This window comes from Callionymus lyra, chromosome 19 (genome assembly GCF_982586985.1).
Source record: "Callionymus lyra chromosome 19, fCalLyr1.hap1.1, whole genome shotgun sequence".
Classification (NCBI taxonomy): domain Eukaryota; kingdom Metazoa; phylum Chordata; class Actinopteri; order Syngnathiformes; family Callionymidae; genus Callionymus; species Callionymus lyra.
Window position 1 is genome coordinate 6658609 of NC_141836.1, and position 22265 is coordinate 6680873.

General features: G+C 48.6%; 5 protein-coding genes and 3 non-coding genes across 8 annotated transcripts; 4 read left to right on the plus strand and 4 right to left on the minus strand.

Moving 5' to 3' along the window:
- Positions 1-306: 306 nt before the first annotated feature.
- LOC148059193 (zinc finger BED domain-containing protein 4) lies at positions 307-3925 on the minus strand. Its single transcript, XM_087781897.1, has 5 exons — positions 3255-3925; positions 2805-3023; positions 2410-2657; positions 1775-2285; positions 307-1678 (listed from the first exon to the last, which is right to left on the minus strand). The coding sequence occupies exons 1-5, from the start codon at positions 3396-3398 to the stop codon at positions 836-838; spliced, it is 1965 nt and encodes a 654-aa protein (XP_087638023.1). The 5' UTR covers positions 3399-3925; the 3' UTR covers positions 307-835.
- A 111-nt stretch (positions 3926-4036) lies between these two features.
- On the minus strand, positions 4037-5668 carry vma22 (vacuolar ATPase assembly factor VMA22). The gene is made up of 5 exons (XM_087781900.1): positions 5536-5668; positions 5367-5470; positions 4811-4884; positions 4309-4485; positions 4037-4229 (listed from the first exon to the last, which is right to left on the minus strand). Exons 1-5 carry the CDS (start codon positions 5635-5637, stop codon positions 4123-4125), a joined length of 564 nt encoding a protein of 187 aa, XP_087638026.1. The 5' UTR covers positions 5638-5668; the 3' UTR covers positions 4037-4122.
- Positions 5669-5861: 193 nt separating this feature from the next.
- Positions 5862-5933, minus strand: trnae-uuc (transfer RNA glutamic acid (anticodon UUC)). Its single transcript has one exon. It is a non-coding gene; the product is annotated as a tRNA-Glu (tRNA).
- A 233-nt stretch (positions 5934-6166) lies between these two features.
- trnah-gug (transfer RNA histidin (anticodon GUG)) lies at positions 6167-6238 on the plus strand. Its single transcript has one exon. It is a non-coding gene; the product is annotated as a tRNA-His (tRNA).
- A 795-nt stretch (positions 6239-7033) lies between these two features.
- ebp (EBP cholestenol delta-isomerase) lies at positions 7034-8192 on the plus strand. Its single transcript, XM_087781898.1, has 5 exons — positions 7034-7131; positions 7257-7553; positions 7622-7658; positions 7720-7850; positions 7913-8192. Exons 2-5 carry the CDS (start codon positions 7259-7261, stop codon positions 8125-8127), a joined length of 678 nt encoding a protein of 225 aa, XP_087638024.1. The 5' UTR covers positions 7034-7131; positions 7257-7258; the 3' UTR covers positions 8128-8192.
- A 748-nt stretch (positions 8193-8940) lies between these two features.
- trnaf-gaa (transfer RNA phenylalanine (anticodon GAA)) lies at positions 8941-9013 on the plus strand. Its single transcript has one exon. It is a non-coding gene; the product is annotated as a tRNA-Phe (tRNA).
- A 249-nt stretch (positions 9014-9262) lies between these two features.
- On the minus strand, positions 9263-10679 carry fkbpl (FKBP prolyl isomerase like). The gene is made up of 3 exons (XM_087781606.1): positions 10337-10679; positions 10041-10270; positions 9263-9926 (listed from the first exon to the last, which is right to left on the minus strand). Exons 1-3 carry the CDS (start codon positions 10449-10451, stop codon positions 9339-9341), a joined length of 933 nt encoding a protein of 310 aa, XP_087637732.1. The 5' UTR covers positions 10452-10679; the 3' UTR covers positions 9263-9338.
- A 6955-nt stretch (positions 10680-17634) lies between these two features.
- Positions 17635-21019, plus strand: LOC148059200 (protein Wnt-2b). Its single transcript, XM_087780969.1, has 5 exons — positions 17635-17684; positions 18458-18678; positions 19445-19722; positions 20004-20268; positions 20790-21019. Exons 2-5 carry the CDS (start codon positions 18552-18554, stop codon positions 21017-21019), a joined length of 900 nt encoding a protein of 299 aa, XP_087637095.1. The 5' UTR covers positions 17635-17684; positions 18458-18551.
- Positions 21020-22265: the final 1246 nt, after the last annotated feature.

The window sequence follows — 22265 nt, forward strand, 5'->3', positions numbered from 1 at the left end:
CAAAAGTTTGTGGAAAGAACATTAGTGGCGAAGGTGTCAGTCAGCGGGTCGACAACAGGCCGGTTATTAATACTGAGAGTGTTTACAGAGTAACCAGGACTCTCCCGACACTCGACACCGTCATCGACTCAATCCTACTTCTATTCACGTTTACCAGTGGAACCCATCTCACTTACGGACTTGATGCTGATTGACTTGGACCACATTCTGCATAAAGGAATTCTGGCATTGTGAGCCCAATCTGGACCTGAACTGGATAAGGAATGTAAAGAGGAATTATAAATCACAGAGTCAGTCAAAGTTTATTCGGCGGTGACAGCAACAAAATGCATCTTCATACCAGACAGTGATTAATGAGAGCTCAGCTGTGACATATACGAACAAGATCAGGGGTGTCAAGCTCAATGACACAAGGCAGACCAAAATCTTTTATCTGTCGAGGTTGTGGACCAACCAAAACATTTATATTTAACAAAAAAATCTTATTTCTATCTATTATTTTCATTGTCCTGCTGCTGCTGTTGTAAAAGTGTGTTTCCCCTCTGGGGATGAATAAACGTTTTCTATTCTATTCTATTCTATTCATGTTTGAACCAACACAGGTCACAGCATCAGTACGTAGCTTACATGTCATACAACCGAGTAATTGTCCCAGCAAGTATTATTAAAAAATACTTATTTATATTTCTTAGTCACTCTGAATGAAAGGGCAAATTTGAAACACACCAGCAGAAGAACCAGTGTGACATCATAGTCAGATCTGGGAGATCTGCTCATTGTCTCGGATGCAGTATTATTAAAAGCCACCAGAACAGTACCAGTGTTCCATTAAAAGTCACTGCCCAGCAGTTCCAGTCCACAGCAGTCTGTAGTTGGCCTTGAGGTAGATAAGTGTCTCCAGGTTCTTTGGTAAGACCTGGCCCCTCTCGGGGTGCAGAGACCAGTCGGCACAGGTAAAGATCCTCTCCACAGGGGTGCTCTTGGCCGGGACTGTCAGGGTCCTTTTTGCCACCTGGGCCAGAAGAGGGAAGTCAATCTCTTTGCGCCTCCAATAGTGAAGCGGTTCCTCATCCGTGGGTTCTTCCTGCAGGTAAATGGTCAGCTCCTGGTTCAGACTCTTGGCCTTTGTGGTTGGTCTGTGCTTGATGAAGGAGAAGAGTTTAGAGGGTCGTGAGGACAGGGGGGACACAGGTGAGGGGACTGCAGGAGAGTAAGGGGGCTGATGTAGGTCTGTGTTTATGGAGTTGGAAAGTTTGGAAAGTTCCTCCACCAGAACCTGCCGGTGCCAATCCGGGCTGCTGCTCCAGGTCAGCTTGAACTGGGGGTCGAGGACGGTGGCTGTGATGTACAGGGGGTCCTCCAGGATGGGGGCAAGCTGGCGTTCAACTGCCTGGCTGAGACAGGCCTGGAGACCCGGGCACCGGGGGGTCATTGTCTCTGAAAGGTGCTTCCGTAAGCCCAGGACACATGGCAGAGCCAGACTAATGGACACATGCGTGTCCTGGTCCTCGTCATCCAGGGTTCTCTCACCGAACATCATGCCCCAGGCCTCGCGGAAGGGTTCAAGGGTCTCTATCAGGTCCCGCAGCAATGCCCTTTCCTGGACATTCAACGTTTGTTCCCCTGATCCACTCATCTCCTCCAGGAACTCCACAGAATCAAGAAGTCGCCCGAGAACCTGCAACAACCAGAAACCAGGTCCATAAGACTTTCTATCCATCAGTGTGTGAGCTTGTGTGAGTGTGTTTACTCTGCATATTTAAAGAACACACACCTTCATCTGGGCAGCCCAGTCCTGATCCTTGGTGAGGTTCTGGTCCGGGCTGTTTAACACCTGATTAAGCTTCTCCAGTGGAACCACAGATGTGATGTAGCTGTAGAACTGAGCCGCTCGGGACAGAGCAGAGCACAGCTGTGGACAAGCGCTCAGCCCGTCAGAGACGCAGCGCCCGAGCGCCCGAGAGAAGCAGTCCACCCGACACAACCCCCATGCCACGTCCTCTTCCCTGGACGGCGGCCCGTTCCCGTCGTTTGGCGGTCCTTTCCTGTCCACGGGCGAACCCAGGAAGCCGGGAAGGCTGCAGGGCTGGACCGTCGTCATGGAAACGAGCGGATCCGCAACCACTCGGAAGGATCTTCCTGAGATGCCGTGGGAGAGACAAATCTCGTCAAACTCGGAAAGGATCTGACCGACGGGGCTGTTCGCGGCCAGCGGCAGACAGGCGAGGAGGGACGAGTGCATCGTCCAGTCGGAAGACAGGAAGTGACACGTCACGCCAAGATACCTGTGAACATACAGAAACCGTGTGATCACGGAAGGACCTTCTGGTGCTTGTCATTGCTGTCCATACGTCCGAGTCAGCAGCATCTCTAACCCCCGAGGGCCAAGAAGTTTTTTTGCATCCTCACCCGGACGTTCCTCTCCAGAAGTCCAAGCTCAGGCTGAGTGCGAGCGCGGAGCTCAGCGCTTGGCAGATGGCCAGCTGGGCCTGGTAGGCGTAAGCCGGGAGGAGTTGAGACTGGATGTAGTGCTGGGGGTCCGGAGAGTAGCGAGGCTCGAGCAGCTGCAGGAGGTCTCTGAATCCGCGCTTCTCCACCAGAGACACCGGCTGCAGGTCCCGGACGATCATCTTAGCGACGGCCTCGGAAATCAGAACCTGCCAGGTGAGTTCAAAGGTCAAGCTCTGGTCTGACACACACTGTCAATCCTGACAACTGGGTGTCGGGACAAATCTCGACAACCCAACAACATATTTTGGACCAGCTCATGTGAGGGTGAAAAATAAAAAATAATGGAGCAACACCTGACGTGGGTCGTGTTTGTCGAACTTGCTCTCCCCCCTCACTGAAGCCCCGCCTTCCTCGTGCCTGGTGGCGGCCCCTGTGCCCACAGCGCCCCCTGCGGTGCAGCTGGAATGAGTGTGGCGAGGGTTCCCTCCGTTGGCGGCCAGTGAGAAGTGGGAACCTTCTCGCTTCATGTCCTTCCTCTTCACGAAGTCGTCGTAAATGGCCTGATGTTTGCGCTGAGGACACAGAGAGGATGAGAAGGTTATAATGATGGATAACTGTGTGTGTGTGTGTGTGTGGTTGGTCCAGTTGTGGGCACAAAAGTTGAGTGACAGCTCAGGAAAGTCACGGGAGTTGAGAAACAACAACAATGCACCACGAGTGTCTCCTGCAGCAGATCCTCCGTTTCTGAAGTCTGGCACCTTTTCACAAGAGACAACAACAACAACAACAACAACAACAGTTACCTTGAGATGCGTGACGAAGTTTGACGTCACACTCCTCTTCGCCTGGATCCTGGTGCCGCAAGCCTTGCAGTTGGACTCGATCTTGCCATTCTCGCCCTCGAACACGATGTGAAAGTAGTCCAGGATCGAGACTTTGGACGCCATTTGGACCTCTCCGTCCCGCCGACTGCTCACGAAGGCTGCCGAGGGTCTCCGAAGTATTAAGGCATCAATCTGGGCCGACGAACCCGGTGTGGACCTGGACCGCGCAACCGACAGACGGGACCGAGGCGTGGGTCCAGACAGGGATGGGGGTGTCGAGGACAGCCGCGGGATGTTGCTGCTCCATCAGCGCTGGAGGAGAGAAGCTGGCCCGCTGGAGCCGGAAGTAGACGATGAGCGGTCGGCAGAACTCGACACTTTTCGGTAAGCTTCGGCCATGGGCAACGGAGATAAGAAAGATAGATAAATAAACTGTATTAATCCCCTTCGGGAAATTGTTTAGCAAGATAAAGGCCACGACCAACAAACGTATGAAGTGATAACACGTGATAACATGTAACAGAGACACGATTCCTCTGAAAATGTCTGTGTAAATCATAACTGCTGCCAAACGTCTAATGCAGGTAAAAACGAAGTCGTTCTTCAGGTTTACCAGACTTAATACCAGCTGTACTAAAAAACTCCTTTATTGCTCCTCTGCCAACACCTGCTCAACTCCAGGCATGTGTTAACACAGATCATATTTGCAGCTATTAAAAAAATAACAGTTTGAAAAAGTGAAATTAAGAGAGAACAGAGAAGAGCCATCAATGAGTTTATTGAAATAAATAGCGAAACAAACACTGGAGACATATATATATATATATATATATATAAAAAAAGATTTTCAGGAACTCTCAGACTTCTGTGTCTGATGGAGAAGGCTCTGGAGCTCCTGTCGGGTTCTTAGGACAGTCGTCTGGAGGGTGGCGACCTCGGCCGACAACTCTATCGCTGTGGACAACACAAACAAACAAACGGGTTCAGTTGGTGATGATGACTTCGGGAACAGCCGACGGAACAAACTGTTCACCTCGTTTAAAGGACGTCTGCGCCTGTTTCAGTGTTTGAGGCACCAAAATTCCAAACCACACGAGTGGATCCTGCCCAGGAACCGGGTTTCTTTTTTTTCCAGACTCTTGATCGCCCTCGTCGTCCGACTTGCCCTCGTCTGAGCTCTGCTGCTTTGACTTGACCCTCCTGCGAACACCTACAACACGACAGAGGAGTCAGAAATACGTCAACTCTCTAGACCAGACATGGGCAAAAGTGTAGTGGGCAACATTAGGCCCTTGACTGCATGTGGCCCTCAAGAGGCCAGAGCTCATATAGGAACTAACAATTTTATTTTTAGACATATATATTTGGAAAAAATGCTTTTATAACAGATTTTTTTAAAGCAAATAAATAAAATACAATACAACTTACTCATATTTTTACTTTGTTTTTATACGTTTCCATCTTATGTTTTTGCTGGATCGTTCCCTCACAACAGATGTGTCCCCTAAGGAAATTGAATTGCCCACTCAACCAACCTTCTGTGGGTCCGACATCCTCCACCAAGCTTTTTCTGTCTGTGACAAACTCTGTTGTTCCGTCCTCACACGTCCTGTGACAGTTAGGTTATCATTTCAGTTTATTGCCGGAGGTTCTGACAATAAATCAACATTCATGCCCATCCTGTACTTTTACATACACCCTTGTAAGTTACAAATACGATGTTTCTTTGACATCATAGACATCACTCAAAACCTTGCAGGAGCCAAGGACTCAAGCAAGTACAGTTTAATTCTATTTATTTTGTTGTTTTTGGTAATGATGGGTTAACTTGCATAACATATATGATAGAAAGTGGTAAAGTATCCAGCTATTCAAATGGTGTAATATGCTAATTAAATACCAAAACTATCTCACACACACACACACACACACACACACACACACACACACACACACACACACACACACACACACACACACACACACACACACACACACACACACACACAGTTATTTTTTCAAATGTTTTGTCCTGTGGATGTCTTAATAAAAAGGTTACAACGTGTCCCAGTTGTTTAAGTGTAAACCCACCTGGACTGGACCCGGACCAGCGGCTCCATCTCGCTTGCGAACTGAAGTGCGGAGACTCGTTTGTTCCCCATCGAGTACCGAGCCTTGGACATGGAGAACCATCCCTGCAGGCGGAAAACACGTCACAAACCTCAAGCGAAGACCCCAGACTCCAGCCCTGGGACGGTACCTGTTCCGTCAGCGTGTTCAGGGCCGCTCGTTTCTCCTGCAGCGTCTCCAGCTGCTCCATGAAGAGCAGCAGCTTCTCGTCGAGCAGCGAGGACTCCATCATGACTTCACCTCCGACTTCGAACCGGGCAGCACTTCCGTCTTCTCAGCGTCATGTGATCGTGTCATGTGATGCAAACAAAACACCCGGATGTACGTTAACTTCCAAAATGGCTGTTTGTTTCCTGTAATACAAGAAACAGTTGTCGATGTTCATCATAAATAATATTTATTTGAAGCAAATTAATATAAAATAAATATAAATCGACAAAGAGCAAAAAAGAGAAGTTCCCATACCGGGAGTCGAACCCGGGCCGCCTGGGTGAAAACCAGGAATCCTAACCGCTAGACCATATGGGACGGCGAATGTATTCCCGGCACGTGATCATAATATACGTGTACGATGACCTCGGCGCTTTATATTCTACAACAGTAATGAAAGGTGTTACCGCGAGTGTCACTCAAAAGCACGAGCGCGACTACGAGGTTAACTCGTGGTGATGGTGCCGGAGGTTCTGTCGTCAGCACTTGGACAGGCTGAGCAGCTTGATAAGGGCTTCTGTCGAGCTGCACCTCAGCCCTCCCAGTAGCTCGCCGTGATCGTATAGTGGTCAGTACTCTGCGTTGTGGCCGCAGCAACCCCGGTTCGAATCCGGGTCACGGCAGGGTGAAATTCCCTGACACGGCATAGGGAGACTTTTTTAGTATGGTTTATTATTATTTTTAAACTAAATAAGTTTTATTTTTGCTGCAGGCATGTTCTTTATGTAACGCCCCGGCCATAACGGTTGTTGATGACGTCACTAGTCACGGCAAACAGGCGCTTCTGCGAAGGTTCAAGTAAAAAAAAGTACTTAAGTAAGTAAGTAATTAATATTTGTAGAGCGCTTTTCTAGACCAGGGTCACAAAACGCTTAAACTATTTAAACAATACCCGATAAAGTACATCTTAAAACCAAAGGTCAAGACACCACCGAGGTGTCCTAAAGTTCAAAGTGCATATTACTCGTTTTTGTTTACTCAGTTATATATATTTGTAATTTATCCCAAGTACATAAAACAACATATTTATGCCACATATTTTATTACATTTATGGCACATATTATTTAGCCATAAATGTATATAAATGGAAATCAAATACATATATACAAATATAAGATAATTAAAATAACAAACAGAAAATAATAAAATGAGTAAATAAACGGGCGTGAGAACTTTTTTTCAGTGACTTTAAGTTCTACTATTAATTAATAAGAAAAACATCTTAAAGTTATCGTTTTAAGAAGGTGTTGCAGCTCCAGGTGAAGTGGGTTCTGAGGGTTCGACTCGAGCTGGGCGGGCTCTGTTCCCCTATGATCCGTCTGATTGGTGATTGACACAATGTTCCGAGACGCCGAGCCAATCAGTGAGCGGGCGAATGTGGCGTCGTCAGCGAGCGACGTGATCTGATTGGTCGACCCGTTTGCCCGCCTCCGCCTCACTGCTACTCACTCTGAACACGTTAGAGTAACTTTTGACTTGAAACATCCGCGCAGAGAAGAGTCCTCAACACCACAGGTGAGTTGTAGACTTTATATACGGTATACCGAGTCTTAACGTGTATTTTTATTTACGTGCCTCTTATGCTGAATAATGACATTTAAAACGGGAGATCGTGTTGACTGACAGTGGTGACCCTGCAGGGATGGACCAGACCTCCACACACCCGCACCCCTTCTGGCCCCGGGACCTCGAGGTTCCCTCCTACGTTCCCAATGAGCGCTCCATGTGGGAGATCCTGGCCTTCCTCTTCTCTGCGTCAGGGCTCCTCCTGGTGGTCACCTGGCTGGTCTCCGGCAACACCTCTGGACTGGGAACATGGAGGCGACTGGCCTTGTCCTGGTTCTCCATCTGTGGCTTCATCCACGGCGTGATCGAGAGCTGGTTCTCCCTGTATCACGACGTGATTCCGGCCGACCAGAGTCTTCTGTCCCAGCTCTGTGAGTAGACCGGGAGCACATGTGTGCCAGATCTCTGTGTCAGTCTAAATGCTTGGTTCTCTTCGCAGGGAAGGAGTACGGCAAAGGAGACAGTCGCTACATGATGTGAGTTCCTGAGATGAATCCAGCCTGAAACCCCTTCGTTCACACTGTCTTCTCCCCTCAGCGAGGACAACTTCACCATCTGCATGGAGACCGTCACGGCCCTCTTGTGGGGCCCTATGAGCTTTTGGACCGTGTATGCCTTCCTGACGAACAAGTCTTACAGATTTGTCCTGCAGCTGGTGGTCTCTCTAGGTGCGTCATGTGACCTCCGCCGGACCCCTTCTCCAGACTCCTGACCCCTTTGGTGTTTGCAGGTCAGCTGTACGGCGCCGTGCTCTACTTCTTCACCGAGCATAGGGACGGATACATGCACAGCCAGTATGGACACCCCATCTTCTTCTGGTTCTACTTTGTGTTCATGAACGCCTTGTGGGTCGTGATTCCGGCGGCGCTGATCGTGGACGCCTGGAGCCAGCTGTCGACCGCGCAGACGCATGCGGACAAGACGCAAAAATCAAAAAGGAAGTGACCGTTGGATTGTCGTTGATGAGAGTTTTTATATGCTGAATAAACCGTTTTAGTTGGTCTGTTTCACATCTGTGTCACCTGTGACTTAAATGAAAAAACAACAGTTCTCCTCCTGGGGACAAAAACTTGAGTCAACAGTTGTTGATGTTACTGGACACACAGTACTTGCTCGAGTTAAACACTCAACATCACAAAGTTAATATCTTAGAGCTTGTCGAATCCACAAGGAGTTAAGATGGTAAAGAAAACACTTCATCAATAGAACACAGATGAAACGAGTCTCCATGACAACGGATGAAACTACACTTCTCCACATAAGCAGGCGATTTAAAAAGCAAAACTGGTGTTAAGTGACTAAAGATGAAGTATAAAAATGTAAAAAAAACAATATATATCATGTTATTGTGAACATTTGAGGTAGTTGTTGACCAAATATCTTAAAAGAAAGTCTAAACTAAGTGCAAAAATAAATTAAATAGTAAAACAACAATGAAAATAAACAATGAATAAGTAAGAAGCGTAAACTTTGGTTGAAATTAAATTATTTAATTTAAAGTTGAACATTCAAGAGCTGGACTAGTCATGACACGTTAACTCTTTCGTATTATTGGTCAACTTTCTTCCGGATAATAACACGTGTTAAAAAGTATGAAAAACAAACAGGTCAACGTATCTAGCAGGTTTTATTGTTACTTAATACATAGACTTTTAAACGCTTTTATGTCATATTTTATCTTATCTTGGAACATTATAATATCCGCGCTAACATGTGGGACTTGTATAAAAAACCTAACTCCAATATGCTTCTCTCACCGCCGAAATAGCTCAGTTGGGAGAGCGTCAGACTGAAGATCTGAAGGTCCCTGGTTCGATCCCGGGTTTCGGCATTTTGTTCCTTTCATCAATGAAGCCAGAAAAGGGATAATTGTATGTTTTTTTAAGGACTTACTATCTGTGCTCCTGGAAAAGAACGCGCACTCATTGTAAAGTTTTCTGATTTCATTCAAGACCCCTTAACCGTCAAAATTCACCTCTTTGACGCATCAAGAGCGCCCTCCTGTGGCCGATTGACAGACTGACCGCAAAGTTTGAAATAAACATTTTAGACTTTAATGTTTATTTCAGACAACATTTGCATTCACGTGATGCACCTCAGCAGCCATGTTTACGGTCACTAACACAGTCTCCTCAGCAAACTTTCCCCTCAAGAGTCTACGTGAACATCTTGCTCAGTCTCAGTCCGAGCTCCTCGTCGCTCCTCTTCTCTCGCTCGGCGATGTCCCTCAGAGCCTTAGTGGCCACAGCAGAGTCCGGCTGGAGCCTCAGAACCTCTTTAAAGGCGCGGCGGGCCTCGTCCGGCTCGTCCAGCAGCTGGCAGGCGCGTCCCAGCCGGTACCAGGCCTTGGTGGCGTCCGGCTCCAGCAGCGTGGCCTTGGCGGCGCTGAGCCGCGCCCGTCCGGGCTGGTCCACCTTCAGCTGGCACAGAGACATGTTGGAGTGCAGTTCGGACTTGATGGTGCTGAACTCTTCCGGGGACAGGGTGCGCGGTGGTGGGTCTGTGGGAACCTCCTGGCCCGGGTCCTGCAGCGTGACGAGGAGCCGGAGGGCCCGGCTGTAGCTGTCCGCGGCGCCCCACACGTCCCCGCTCCGGAACCGCTCGCCCCCCCTTTGTTTGTGAGACTTGACCCACTCCAGCTTCTCGTCCGGGGGCAGCTGCCAGGTCTCTCTCCCTGGGGTGAAGGTCTCCAGCTCCACTTGGAAAGTCTGGTCCGGTCCACCACCCAGAGGAGACAGAAGAACCTGAGGCGCAACGAGACCAGGGGTCAGAAAGAATTCTGCAAAACCAGAGTAAAGTACTGGACAATACTACAAATACATCCTCGTTACTACAGTATCACTCGCTCGTCAACGGACCTGAGACACGTCTCCGGGTCTCATCCTCTCCAAACAGGACTCTGTGACGTCACAAAGACCTTCCCCGAGTCTCACACTGGTCCAGGCGCCCAGAGGAACCTGCAGGACGGCGTCCAGGCGTCTGGACTCCAAGCCGTCGGTCTCACCGGAGCTGACCCGGTCCACATCCGGGCCGCTGACCCGGACACGGCACAGGGAACCGTGTTGAGGAAAGCAGGGGGAGGACGGAGCTGGAGGACCCACCAGAGACTCGTATGAGATTTAAAAAAAAAGATTCCTTTTGTCGCAGAACTTACCTTCAGGTCCAAGACGTCTTATCACCTGCTGGACCTTGTAGAGACCGAGGGGGCAGACCGACACCCAGGACCTGGTGTTGACCTCGTCATGACCTTTGGGGTCAATGACCTCCATCACTACAGTCGCATGACAACACGAACAGCAGTCACAGGCCGAGCTTAAACGTCATGACGTCACGCTGTTTTCAACCTCCAACTAAGAACTTATTTCCGAACTAAACTCGTCGACAACAGTCCAAAGGTCAGGGTTCAAGTGGAGGCTGACGTCACCTGTGGTCAACGCAACACAAGATCAACTCCTCGAGCGTCTCGGTGCAACAGCAACAGAGTCCGCTCTTCTTCTGCTGCCTGCACGCGACTTCCGGCTCAGAGAACTCTGTTGCCACCGCGTGGTGTTAATGTGAACTGCAGTTCAGAGACGCGTTCACGGTTCCGAGTAAACTTTAATAAAAAAGATAACTTGGAAAGAAAGCCTTAACATATCATTTGTATTATTATTGTAGTTGATTTGCATGAATTTCCTTTTTCTGGATGAACAAAAACAAAGTCTGAAGATATAGGCTGCAGAAGTGACGTCACGTTTGCAGCGTAGATAAAAATAACTAAAATAACGTGCTTTTTTTTTTTTCATTTAAAAAAACAAACAATGTAGTAAAAATATGGCGCGTGCATCTTTGTGTGTATTTTAAAAAAAAAGTAAAATGTCATATTTTTGCTAGTGAGCAGCGTCAGCTCGAGGGTCCTCCACCAGGTGTCGCCCTCCACAAAGTGTCGCAGGAGTACTGACTCAGCAACTAAAATCCAACCTGTCCAAAGTGAGGTCCGGGGGCCACTGTTCATTCTTCATGCGGCCCGGTTCTGTTGACCGAAGAACATAAAACAACAGTTTCAAACTCCAGGATGAAGTCGCGGCGACATCAACGGGTCACAGGGATCCTACGAGGTTCTAAATCAGAGCCGAGCTGATGGAGCCTGAACCGGTTTGATCTCTCTGGCAGCGCTTGACCTCTGACCCCGTGACTACACCTCCACCTTTGTTCTGATCCGCGGCAGATCTCCCGGAGCAATAAATCCTACCGGGTCCTGACGTTTCTCTCTCTGGATCCAATCCGACGGAATACATCCGTCACTTCTCGCACAGAGGCCCAGTTGGTCCTGCGCTGGTACCGACCCGGGTGGTCCGTCGGTTCGCATCCACGTCAGCAGGCCATTAGGGTGAAGACAGGGGGCGCTGTGTGTGTCAATGTAGGCGTGTGTGCGTGTGTATGTGTGTCAGTGTGTGTTTGAGTTAAAGTGTGAGTCAGTGAGCGTGTGTGTGTAACTTGGGCCAGCACCAGGAAGTGTGGTGTGTCAGTTCAAACACACACACACACACACACACACACACACACACACACACACACACACACACACACACACACACAGGTTGTGTTTCTTCATCTGTCATCACTCTCGACACAATCTGGGAATTATTGCTGCTCAGAAGGAGCGCAGGAATGATGGAGGGCCCGGCGAGAGTGAAGGAGGAGAGTTAATTCAAAGTGTGTGCGCTGGCGGTCCGACAGACGTGGACCCGGTCCCATCTGGCTCTCACATCAAAGATTCACCCGGACCTTCTCAGCCGCACCTGCAGCCGGTTAAGCCCTCCAGCTCTCCGGGGTGTGGACCCGACCCTAGTTTTAGACCCCTCAACACACGTCATGCGGAATATCCGATACAGCGAACGATGGAAATACACAGAGTTCTGGACTCTTTTGTCATCTGGTACCACACGGACCAGTCCACAGGTCCACGGATCCAGATGGAATCGTCTCGTTCTCAACTCTACAGCAACACAACAGTTCAACACAAGGACATTGTTTTCTTTTATTTCATAATGATTTTATTGTTTTGAAGATCCAGCGGAACAACAAACAACTCAATGTCAGAAATGAAAAAGAGAAGAAGAGGATAGAGATGAGAGGAGGAACAATAAAGAGAAGATATAATAGGAGAGATAAGAAGAATGGGAGGAAAGGACGACAGAAGAAAAGAGTAGAGAAGAGAAATAGGAGAGAAGAGAAGAAAGAAGAGAATAAAGAGAAAAGAGAGGGAAGAAGTAAAGAGATAAGACGAGAGGAGTGAAGAAAGAGACGAAAGAAAAGAGGAGATGAGAGAAGAGAAAAGAAGAGCGAGCAGAAGAGAAGGGAGAAAAATGAGGGAACATAAATGAGAGAGAAGAAGAGAAAAGATTAAAAAAGATTATAGAATAGGAAAAGAGAGAAGAGAATATAAGAGTAGGGAAGAGAGGAGAGGAAAGAGGGGAGAGATGGGAACGAGACAGAAAAAGGATAGAACAGAAATGAGAGAAGAAAGAAGAAAAAGATTATAGAAGAGAATATAAGAGTAGGGAAGAGAGGAGAGGAAAGAGGGGAGAAACGTGAAGAGAACAGAAAAAGGATACAGAAACGAGAGAGAATGGAAGAAAAAAGAGAGGAGAAAGAGAAGAAAAAGATTATAAAAGAGAAAAGGAGAGAAGAGAATATAAGAGAAGGAAGAGGGTAGAAAAAGAGTGGAGACTATAGAAGAGAAGAAAGGGAGGAAAGAAGATGTGAGTCATTGAGGAAGCCGAGGTGTTCCCCGGCCAGAGTGCAGATGTGACAGTGATGCCGACTCAGCGACTGAAGTGACCTTTGACAAGATCACGAGCAGGAAGTGACTCGGCAGAAAGTCCATGATTTCATCGTCGCCACCTTCAGCTCCATCTGGACTCCATGAAGCCTGTGTGGGCCGCCAGCGCTCTTGGGCCCCCTGGGCCGGACCCGCCTGCCAGCCGCCAGATTTATCTGAAGAACATTTGGACGTCCAGGCTGGAGGTTCAAACATGGTTCTGACAGTGGACCCGGTCCACCTATCCAAACTTGATCAAGAGCAACTATCTTTGCCCTCGAGCCGGGTCGGCGTGAACCCGTTCTCCGGGTTCTCCTCGCCCGACACCATCAGTGGTGCCGTTGAGTGGGCGCTGACGGGTTTGGGCCGCTCTTTTGCTTTCAGAACTGGACTCTGTCAGCGCCGCTAAATTTACATGAGCATAAATCAGCAGAGTTCTGCTGCTCTGGCCCGGATCCACATGGCCTCACACCCCGAGGCTCCGTTTGGATCGAGCGAGGGTTCAGAACCGATGCTGCTCCAGAACTTTGATCACGGAGCAGATCATGGCCTGAAGACAGAAAACTGCTGAGTCGTTACTTTCCACTTCTTTCATGTCAGTCAAATCAGATTCATCCTTTCATCACACCTTCCTTTTATCTTCTATCACTTTGTTTGTTCATTTGTTCATTAGACCATCCATTTATCTTCTATCACTTCATTTGTTCATCAGACCATCCATTTATCTTCTATCACTTCATTTGTTCATCAGACCATCCATTTATCTTCTATCACTTCATTTTTTCATCAGACCATCCATTTATCTTCTATCACTTCATTTGTTCATTAGACCATCCATTTATCTTCTATCACTTCATTTGTTCATCAGACCATCCATTTATCTTCTATCACTTCATTTGTTCATCAGACCATCCATTTATCTTCTATCACTTCATTTGTTCATCAGACCATCCATTTATCTTCTATCACTTCATTTGTTCATCAGACCATCCATTTATCTTCTATCACTTCATTTGTTCATCACAAAATCCTTGAATCTGTCCATTGATTCATCTGTTTATCCATTTATCTGTTCATCATTTTATTCATCCATCTCTTCATCCTTTTATTCATCCATTTCTTCATCTGTTCATCTTTTTATTTATCCATCTCTTCATCTGTTCATTCTTATATTCATCCATCTCTTCATCTGTTCATCATTTTATTTATCCATCTCTTCATCTGTTCATCCTTTTATTCATCCATATCTTCATCTGTTCATCCTTTTATTTATCCATCTCTTCATCTGTTCATCCTTTTATTCATCCACATCTTCATCTGTTCATCCTTTTATTTATCCATCTCTTCATCTGCTCATTCTTTTATTCATCCATCCCTTCATCTGTTCATCCTTTTATTCATCCATATCTTCATCTGTTCATCCTTTTATTCATCAATTTTGTCATCTGTTCATCCTTTTATTTATCCATCTCTTCATCTGTTCATCCTTTTATTCATCCATCTCTTCATCTTTTCATTCCCCTTATCTGCTGATCCTTTTATTCATCCTGTTGTCTGTCCTTTCACTCATCTGTTCATCCCTTCATCTATTCATCATTTTGTCTGTCCTTTCACTCATCTGTTCATCCCTTCATCTATTCATAATGTTGTCTGTCCTTTCACTCATCTGTTCATCCCTTCATTTATTCATCTTTTTGTCTGTCCTTTCACTCATATGTTCATTGCTTCATTGGTTCATCAGTTCATCCTTTTATCTGTCCAGTCATTCTTTGGTTCATCCCTTCATCAGTGCTTCTGCAGGACAGCCAGGGATCATCTGTGAGGGAGAAGAGCTGCAGTGCCTCCACATTAAGGTGCTAATAGATCCATTATTCGATCGACAACCTTCTCACAACATCCACGTTGACCAAGATCCTGACGTCGCCGGCGAGTCTGATCCGGGTCAGACACTAAAGCTGGTCCACGGTCCGGTCTGCCAGAGGACTGGAATGTCAGTGAGCTCATCTCGTCCGTCCGCGGCGTAATCCCGTACGGACAAATGAGCGGACCTCGGGTCCATACCTGCACCGGACCACATGTTTCCCTGACTTCAGACCTGGAGTTGCTGATCCTCATCCCTGCAGACGTCTCCTGGGCTGTGATCACATGGACTAGACTGGAGGATGAGTCATGATGTTTGACGGTTCTATATCTGGTCAAGCACATCAGCATACTTAAGCCCAGAGGATCCCCAAGACATACCTGGATCAGAGTGATGGGTGAACCCCCAACAGAGACATTGAGGCTCCTCTGGTTCGGCCGCTCGAGCAAAAACCATCCAACTTGTTTGTGTTTGTGTTGTTGTGTTGAAGTGTATGCCTGCTTGAGTGTGTGAGTCTGTGTTTTTGAGAGTTTGTGTGCGTGAGTGTTAGTATGTATGCCTGCATGTGTGTGAGTATGTGTAGAGGACTGTGTGTCTATATACATGTAATACTGTGTGAGTGTGTGTGAGTGCATGAGTGTGTGTGTACGAGAGGGAGTGTGTGAGTACATGAAGATGTGTGTGTGAGTATTTGTGTGCGTGTTTGTGAGAGTGTGTGTGCATTAATGAGAGTGTCTGTGTGCATGAATGCGTGTGTCAGACTGTGTGTTTGTGTGTGCATATGCGTGTGCCTGTGGGTGTGTGTGCGCCTGCATGTGTGTGTGTATGAGAGAGAGTGTGTGAGTACATGAAGATGTGTGTGTGAGTATTTGTGTGCGTGTTTGTGAGAGTGTGTGTGCATAAATGAGAGTGTCTGTGTGCATGCACAGGTGTGTCGGACGGTGTGTGTGTACATATGTGTGTGCCTGTGGGTGTGTGTGCGCCTGCATGTGTGTGTGAGTGAGAGAGTGTGTGCATAAATGAGAGTGTCTGTGTGCATGCACAGGTGTGTCGGACGGTGTGTGTGTACATATGTGTGTGCCTGTGGGTGTGTGTGCGCCTGCATGTGTGTGTGAGTGCATGAGTGTCTGCGTATGAGAGAGAGTGTGTTTGAGTACATGAAGATGTGTGTGTGAGTATTTGTGTGCATGTTTGTGAGAGTGTCTGTGCATAAATGAGAGTGTCTGTGTGTATGCATGCGTGTGTCAGACTGTGTGTGTGTGTGTGTGCATATGCGTGTGCCTGTGGGTGTGTGTGCGCCTGCATGTGTGTGTGTATGAGAGAGAGTGTGTGAGTACATAGAGATGTGTGTGTGAGTATTTGTGTGCGTGTTTGTGAGAGTTTGTGTGCATAAATGACAGCGTCTGTGTGAATGCATGCGTGTGTCGGACGGTGTTTGTGTATATATGCGTGTGCCTGTGTGTGTGTGTGCGCCTGCATATGTGTGTGAGTGCATGAGTGTCTGCGTATGAGAGAGAGTGTGTTTGAGTACATGAAGATGTGTGTGTGAGTATTTGTGTGCGTGTTTGTGAGAGTGTGTGTGCATAAATGAGAGTGTCTGTGTGTATGCATGCGTGTGTCAGACTGTGTGTGTGTGTGTGTGTGTGTGTGTGCATATGCGTGTGCCTGTGGGTGTGTGTGCGCCTGCATGTGTGTGTGTATGAGAGAGAGTGTGTGAGTACATGAAGATGTGTGTGTGAGTATTTGTGTGCATGTTTGTGAGAGTTTGTGTGCATAAATGACAACGTCTGTGTGAATGCATGCGTGTGTCGGACTGTGTGTGTATATATGCGTGTGCCTGTGTGTGTGTGTGCGCCTGCATGTGTGTGTGAGTGAGAGAGTGTGTGTGTGAGCAGATTAAACTCTGAAAACAACAAGTGTTGATGAAGTTTGAAGTCTGAGCAGGATTTGTTTTGTTTACTTGTTTGTTTGTGTTACCAGATCAGCTCATTGTGACGTGAAGTCTGGGGTGTGTTTGTGTGTATGTGTGTGAGTCTGTGTGTGAGTCTGTGTGTGAGTCATCAGCTGGTCATAAAGACGGACAACACATTAAAAAACTAGAACATCAAGCTCTAGACCGAAGTTCTCCTCGATGACTCAGCTTCGGTGCCAACTTTACTTCCCTGCAGGTGCATGGATGACCCTGGCTAGCCTGGACCTGCTGGTCTTCACACACAGCGTTCATGCCCTGGTCATTATGTCATGGTCATGATGGACATATTTGGGGATTCAGGACCAGGTTCCGGGACAGAATAGTGACGATGTTTCGTCGCTGGTTCTTCACTCAAACTCGGTCACCTCCATCCGCCCAATGAGAGAGCCCCTCGAGGTCTTCCCCTCCTCCCTCCCGCTCCATCTCTGTCAGTCCTGAATCTGCTCGGATAAAGCAGATCATCGGAACCAGCGCACTGACCGCAGAACCGCAGACACCCGGGGGGGCCGCGAGGAGGAGCCGCCCCTGCACGGCATCATCACCACTTGTTGCGGACCTTCTCTGGTGGACCATCCAGGAGCCACACGGTACCCGTCTGAGATGGACCTGGGAACTGGACCACCGGAACCGCATCGCCTCAGCCCGCAGTGACCGAGACCCTCAGAGATCAGAACAACATAAAAAAAACTCTCAGAGACGATGATGACGGAGGGCCGAAGTTCGCGGACGGGGAGCCCCAAGACCTCTTCCCCGGGAGTCAGAGCTCCGACCCGGCCACACGCGTGCCAGAGCCCCGGCACCAGGATCTACTGCGCATGTTTGCTGCTGCTGCTGCTCGTGACCCCGAGGGTGGACTCGTCCTGGTGGTGAGTTGTTGTTGTTTTTCAATATGATTTAATCATGTGACTTAAACTGAGACCATTTCAAAGATTCGATCTCGGTTTCATTTGGTGACACTTTTGATTGTTGTACCAACTACACACTTTGTGTTTGTGGGTCCGCGTGTAAGGTGGTGTGTCTGAGTTTGTGTGAATAAATGTGTGTGTGTGGAAGAAGATCTCAGACCTGGTAGAGAAGTTATTTTTTCATCAAGGGTCACTATAAGATTCACCTGATTCTCAAGAGTAGACCTGCTCCTCTTTTTAAATAGGTTCAGCATAAATTAGGGGATCTTGGGTCAGACCCAAGCCCACCCAGAGACTACAGGGGGGGGGGGTCATCGAGGACTTGAAGACTTCCACTCTGGCTCGGAGATGTCTCGGATCCCGTAGAGTTTGAATGAGGTGGAACAAGCGGAATACTGCAGGAGGGTCTCAGCTTGACTTTACGAGGGGCTTCAGAGACTATGATTTACTGTCCAATAAAAGGCCCGGGACGGGCGAGAGAACCTGGTTCTGGTTCTTCTCTTTGATGAGCACTCTGAGCTCTAATCTCTCCCTGGGGGTTGCTGGACCTGCTCGACCCCGAGACTCTTAACCCTCGACCACACAACTACGTGATCCCACACTGACCCCGAATCCACAACCTTCTCAGACATGGACTACATTAGACCCTGTAGACCACGTTAGACCGCAAATATATACAGGTCAGAACTGGGGTTCATGTGACTCTGATTCTCTGGATCCTGTCGTCTCTTCAGGTACATCGGCGCTCTGGGCGCTCGGGTCATCTGCAACAACATTCCGGCGCTGGTCAACAAGCAGCGGCAGCTCTGCCAGAGACACCCGGACATCATGCAGACCATTGGAGAAGGAACCAAAGACTGGATCCGAGAGTGTCAGCACCAGTTTCGCCACCACCGCTGGAACTGCACCACGCTGGAGCGAGACCACACCGTCTTTGGACGGGTTCTACTGAGGAGTAAGTCCGACCAGCAGCATGTTCTGGATCCCATTTCTTGGTTCTTCTCTTGACCAGATCAGCATTATCTTGGTACTTTTCTGGTACTAGAAGCTTCCTTAGAGGCTCACTGAAGAGGAAGGAGAACAACATGTACTGCAGGGGAGCTCCTGTTGACATGACTGTAGACAAATAAATAAATAAAAATGTAAAAAAAAAAAGGGAGGGGTGAGACACTCAAGGGCAAACAATAGAGAAGATAAAGTGTTTCCGTCGCGTGTCACGGTTGAAGAGGAATGAAAGTCACGTGACCGTGGAGCTCAGATGTTTACGTGATGTTGGTGTTAGACGTCACTGACCTCGGTGCTGATACAAGTGTTTGGTGGAGACGCATGAACAGAACAGTAGAAGTAAATATTTAGAGATTTTTTCCAACTGACAAACAGCGTAGGTTTGACGGATGAGCGGCGATGCCTCCCTCTCCTCCCCCGCTCAGTCTCCTCACCCTCGGATTCCAGGAGTTGCTTCAGAACTTCAGGGTTCAAAGTCTGCGATGGGTCACTCTGGCTTTGGAACATGCAGCTGAAGAAGAGACCGGGGGAGGACAGGAGGTCCCAGATGAGAGTATTATTACGACAATGTGGAGATTTTTGTCGCCATCTCCAGGTCCGGTTAGTTGTTGTGGTTCCTACTGTACCTTTTCCATGTTCCTCAACACTGTCATTCAACTTTTGACATCATCATCGTCAAGAGCATCGCTTATGACCTTTCTGCCTTTCTCCCTCAGGCAGCCGAGAAGCCGCCTTCGTCTACGCCATCTCTTCCGCCGGCGTGGTGTACGCGCTGACGCGTGCCTGCAGCCAGGGGGAGCTCAAGACATGCAACTGCGACCCGCACAAACGCGGCAGGTCCAGCGACGGTCACGGGGACTTCGACTGGGGCGGCTGCAGTGACAACATCAACTACGGCATCAAGTTCGCCAAGGCGTTCATCGACGCCAAAGAGCGGACCGTGAGAGACGCGAGAGCGTTGATGAACCTGCACAACAACCGCTGCGGCCGAACCGTGAGTAACCGAATTTCCCCTCGCGGGACTAATAAAGGTTTTCTGATTCTGATTCTGATTCTTGAGTATTACCAATTTTCTTCCAGCTGGAATTACAGTTAAACACGTATGTCAAATACCACTTGAGACTCGACCATCTAGTGTTTCTTTTCATGTCCCTCTGGGTCAAGGAGATAAAACATAAACTGTGACAGTGTACAGTGGTACACGATGGTACCTGGCGGTTGAAGTACTGTGTGGAAAAGGTAACTATCCCCCCAATTCTTTCTCCTTCTGCTCAGGCTGTGCGACGGTTCATGAAGTTGGAGTGCAAGTGTCACGGCGTCAGCGGCTCCTGCACGCTGCGGACATGTTGGATGGCCATGTCGGACTTCAGAAAAACCGGAGACTTTCTGAGGAGGAAGTACAACGGTGCCATCGAGGTGACCATGAACCAGGACGGGACGGGCTTCGCCGTGGCCAACAAGGCTTTCCGGAAGGCGACGAAGAACGACCTGGTCTACTTTGAGAACTCACCGGACTACTGCTTGCAGGACAGATCAGCCGGTGAGTGTTGGATATTCCTCCTGGGCATACGATACACACTCCCCAACACAGATACTCCCACCACCTCACACACAAGCAGGTGACGTTCTGAAGCTCTGACAGCCCAACAAGCTGCTTAAAAGCCCCCCATTGACCAGGTACCGTTGACCCTGGTCTGGCATCCTGCGCTGCCTGAGGGCCTACATCTGAAGTCACATCACTGGAGGGGCCTCAGGCTGTCTGTCACGCTCCGTCGGTCGCACACTCACACACATTTTCAAAGCCCGGCAGCTTGGGAACGCCAGCGTCAATATAGTCACTCTACCAACAGCACATAGTTCCGTGTGTGTTGTGATAGTTTGAGCTCGTGGAACCAAAACACAGTCGGTCACCTCTGTGGGATTCACACACATCTTGATGCCAAGTCCCTCGTCTGATAAACGATTCCCATAAACGCCGTCGCACTGTGATTTCTTCAGGTGTTTGATCCATATTTTGCACTTTGGTGAGCCCCCTTTTTCTTCTGGTCTTCCGATCTGCAGGTTCTTTGGGCACGGCGGGCCGGGTTTGCAACAGGACCTCTCGTGGGACGGACGGCTGCGAGGTCATGTGCTGCGGGCGGGGCTACGACACCACCCGGGTCATGCAGATCACCAAGTGCGAATGCAAGTTCAAGTGGTGCTGCTCGGTCGAGTGCAACGACTGCGAGGAGGCCGTGGACGTTCACACCTGCAAGGCGCCCAAACGGGCCGAGTGGCTGGACCAGACTTGAGCAGCGACCGCCTTCGATAGTTCTGCTGCGGAACTCCTGTGGAAAGTTTGTCTTAAAGCACTTTCTTATTCCCTCTTTTCCCGCACGACTGCTGCATGGCTTCTCTGTGACAGCACTCCCTTGTGTGGACCGACCCAGGAGTCTCACCACCGTCTCACCCGGGTCGATTCTGCTGCTTCCATGGTGCTTCGAATGGCCTCCGGTCTGGTAACACCAGAACTCGCTGCTTGTTTGGACTTGTGAGAAGCGGGCGGTCAAACGCACACGAAGAAGCTTCGCTCAAGTTTGGTGTCGCACTGAAGGACTTGGTCCCGCACAGGACCTCTGGACTGATCTTTTGTTTGAAGGGTTTATTTAAAAACGATGAACTTCCTTGTCAGCTGCTGAGGCTCCACTAGGTCAGGACGAGAACTACTGATTATGACCACTGACCCGGTGTCGTCCGGGACACGTGTATCGGGTTTCTGTGAAGCTTTTTATCTTTACACACATGAACATTAAACATCTGCTGCAATAGTACCCTGCGAGGTTTATGGTTCTGTTTTTTTTTTTTTGAAGTTGCCAACAGGATCGAAAAGGAACCGGTCGAGACCCAGTTCATAGTCTAGGTTCACCTGTCATGATAGACTGGGTGTGACACTCAAGACCAGGCCCTGGATGGACATCAGAAAACAATGGTGGCGATCGGGGCAGGTTTGTTCCACCAGTGTTTGAACACAGACCAGTGCAGGCACAGGGCCTCCTCAGACCCCCCCACCCCCCCACCCCACATTCTGAATTCCTTCAGGTCCCCATCTAATGACTGTAATTACGCATGGCTGTTGATAGCTGCTGATTGGTTCTGCCACAGAGGGTCCAGTGTAGCCCAGTAGACATTTAATCAAAGGTTCTTTGGCCCGGTTATCAAAGCGAATACCTTCCTGCAATCTACCCGCATCAGCAACCCCCCCCCCCCAAAACCAGCTCGGACTCTCTAGACTCCTTAAACATTTGACCAGAATAGTCCAATGTTGGTCGTTTTCGCCGACAACTCTTGAAGCTATAGTGTCGACAACGACCCACGAAAGGGTTCTGATCCTTAAGCTTGGACACAACAACCTAAGGACTGTGTCGAACAAGGGGTTCCAGGAAGGAGAGAGTTTTGTCTTGACCACTTGTCCAGTACTATCAACATCTATATATAGAGTTTATTAGACATCTTTGCGGGGGCTACGTTCCGGACCCGTCCGGTGCAGATCATGACATC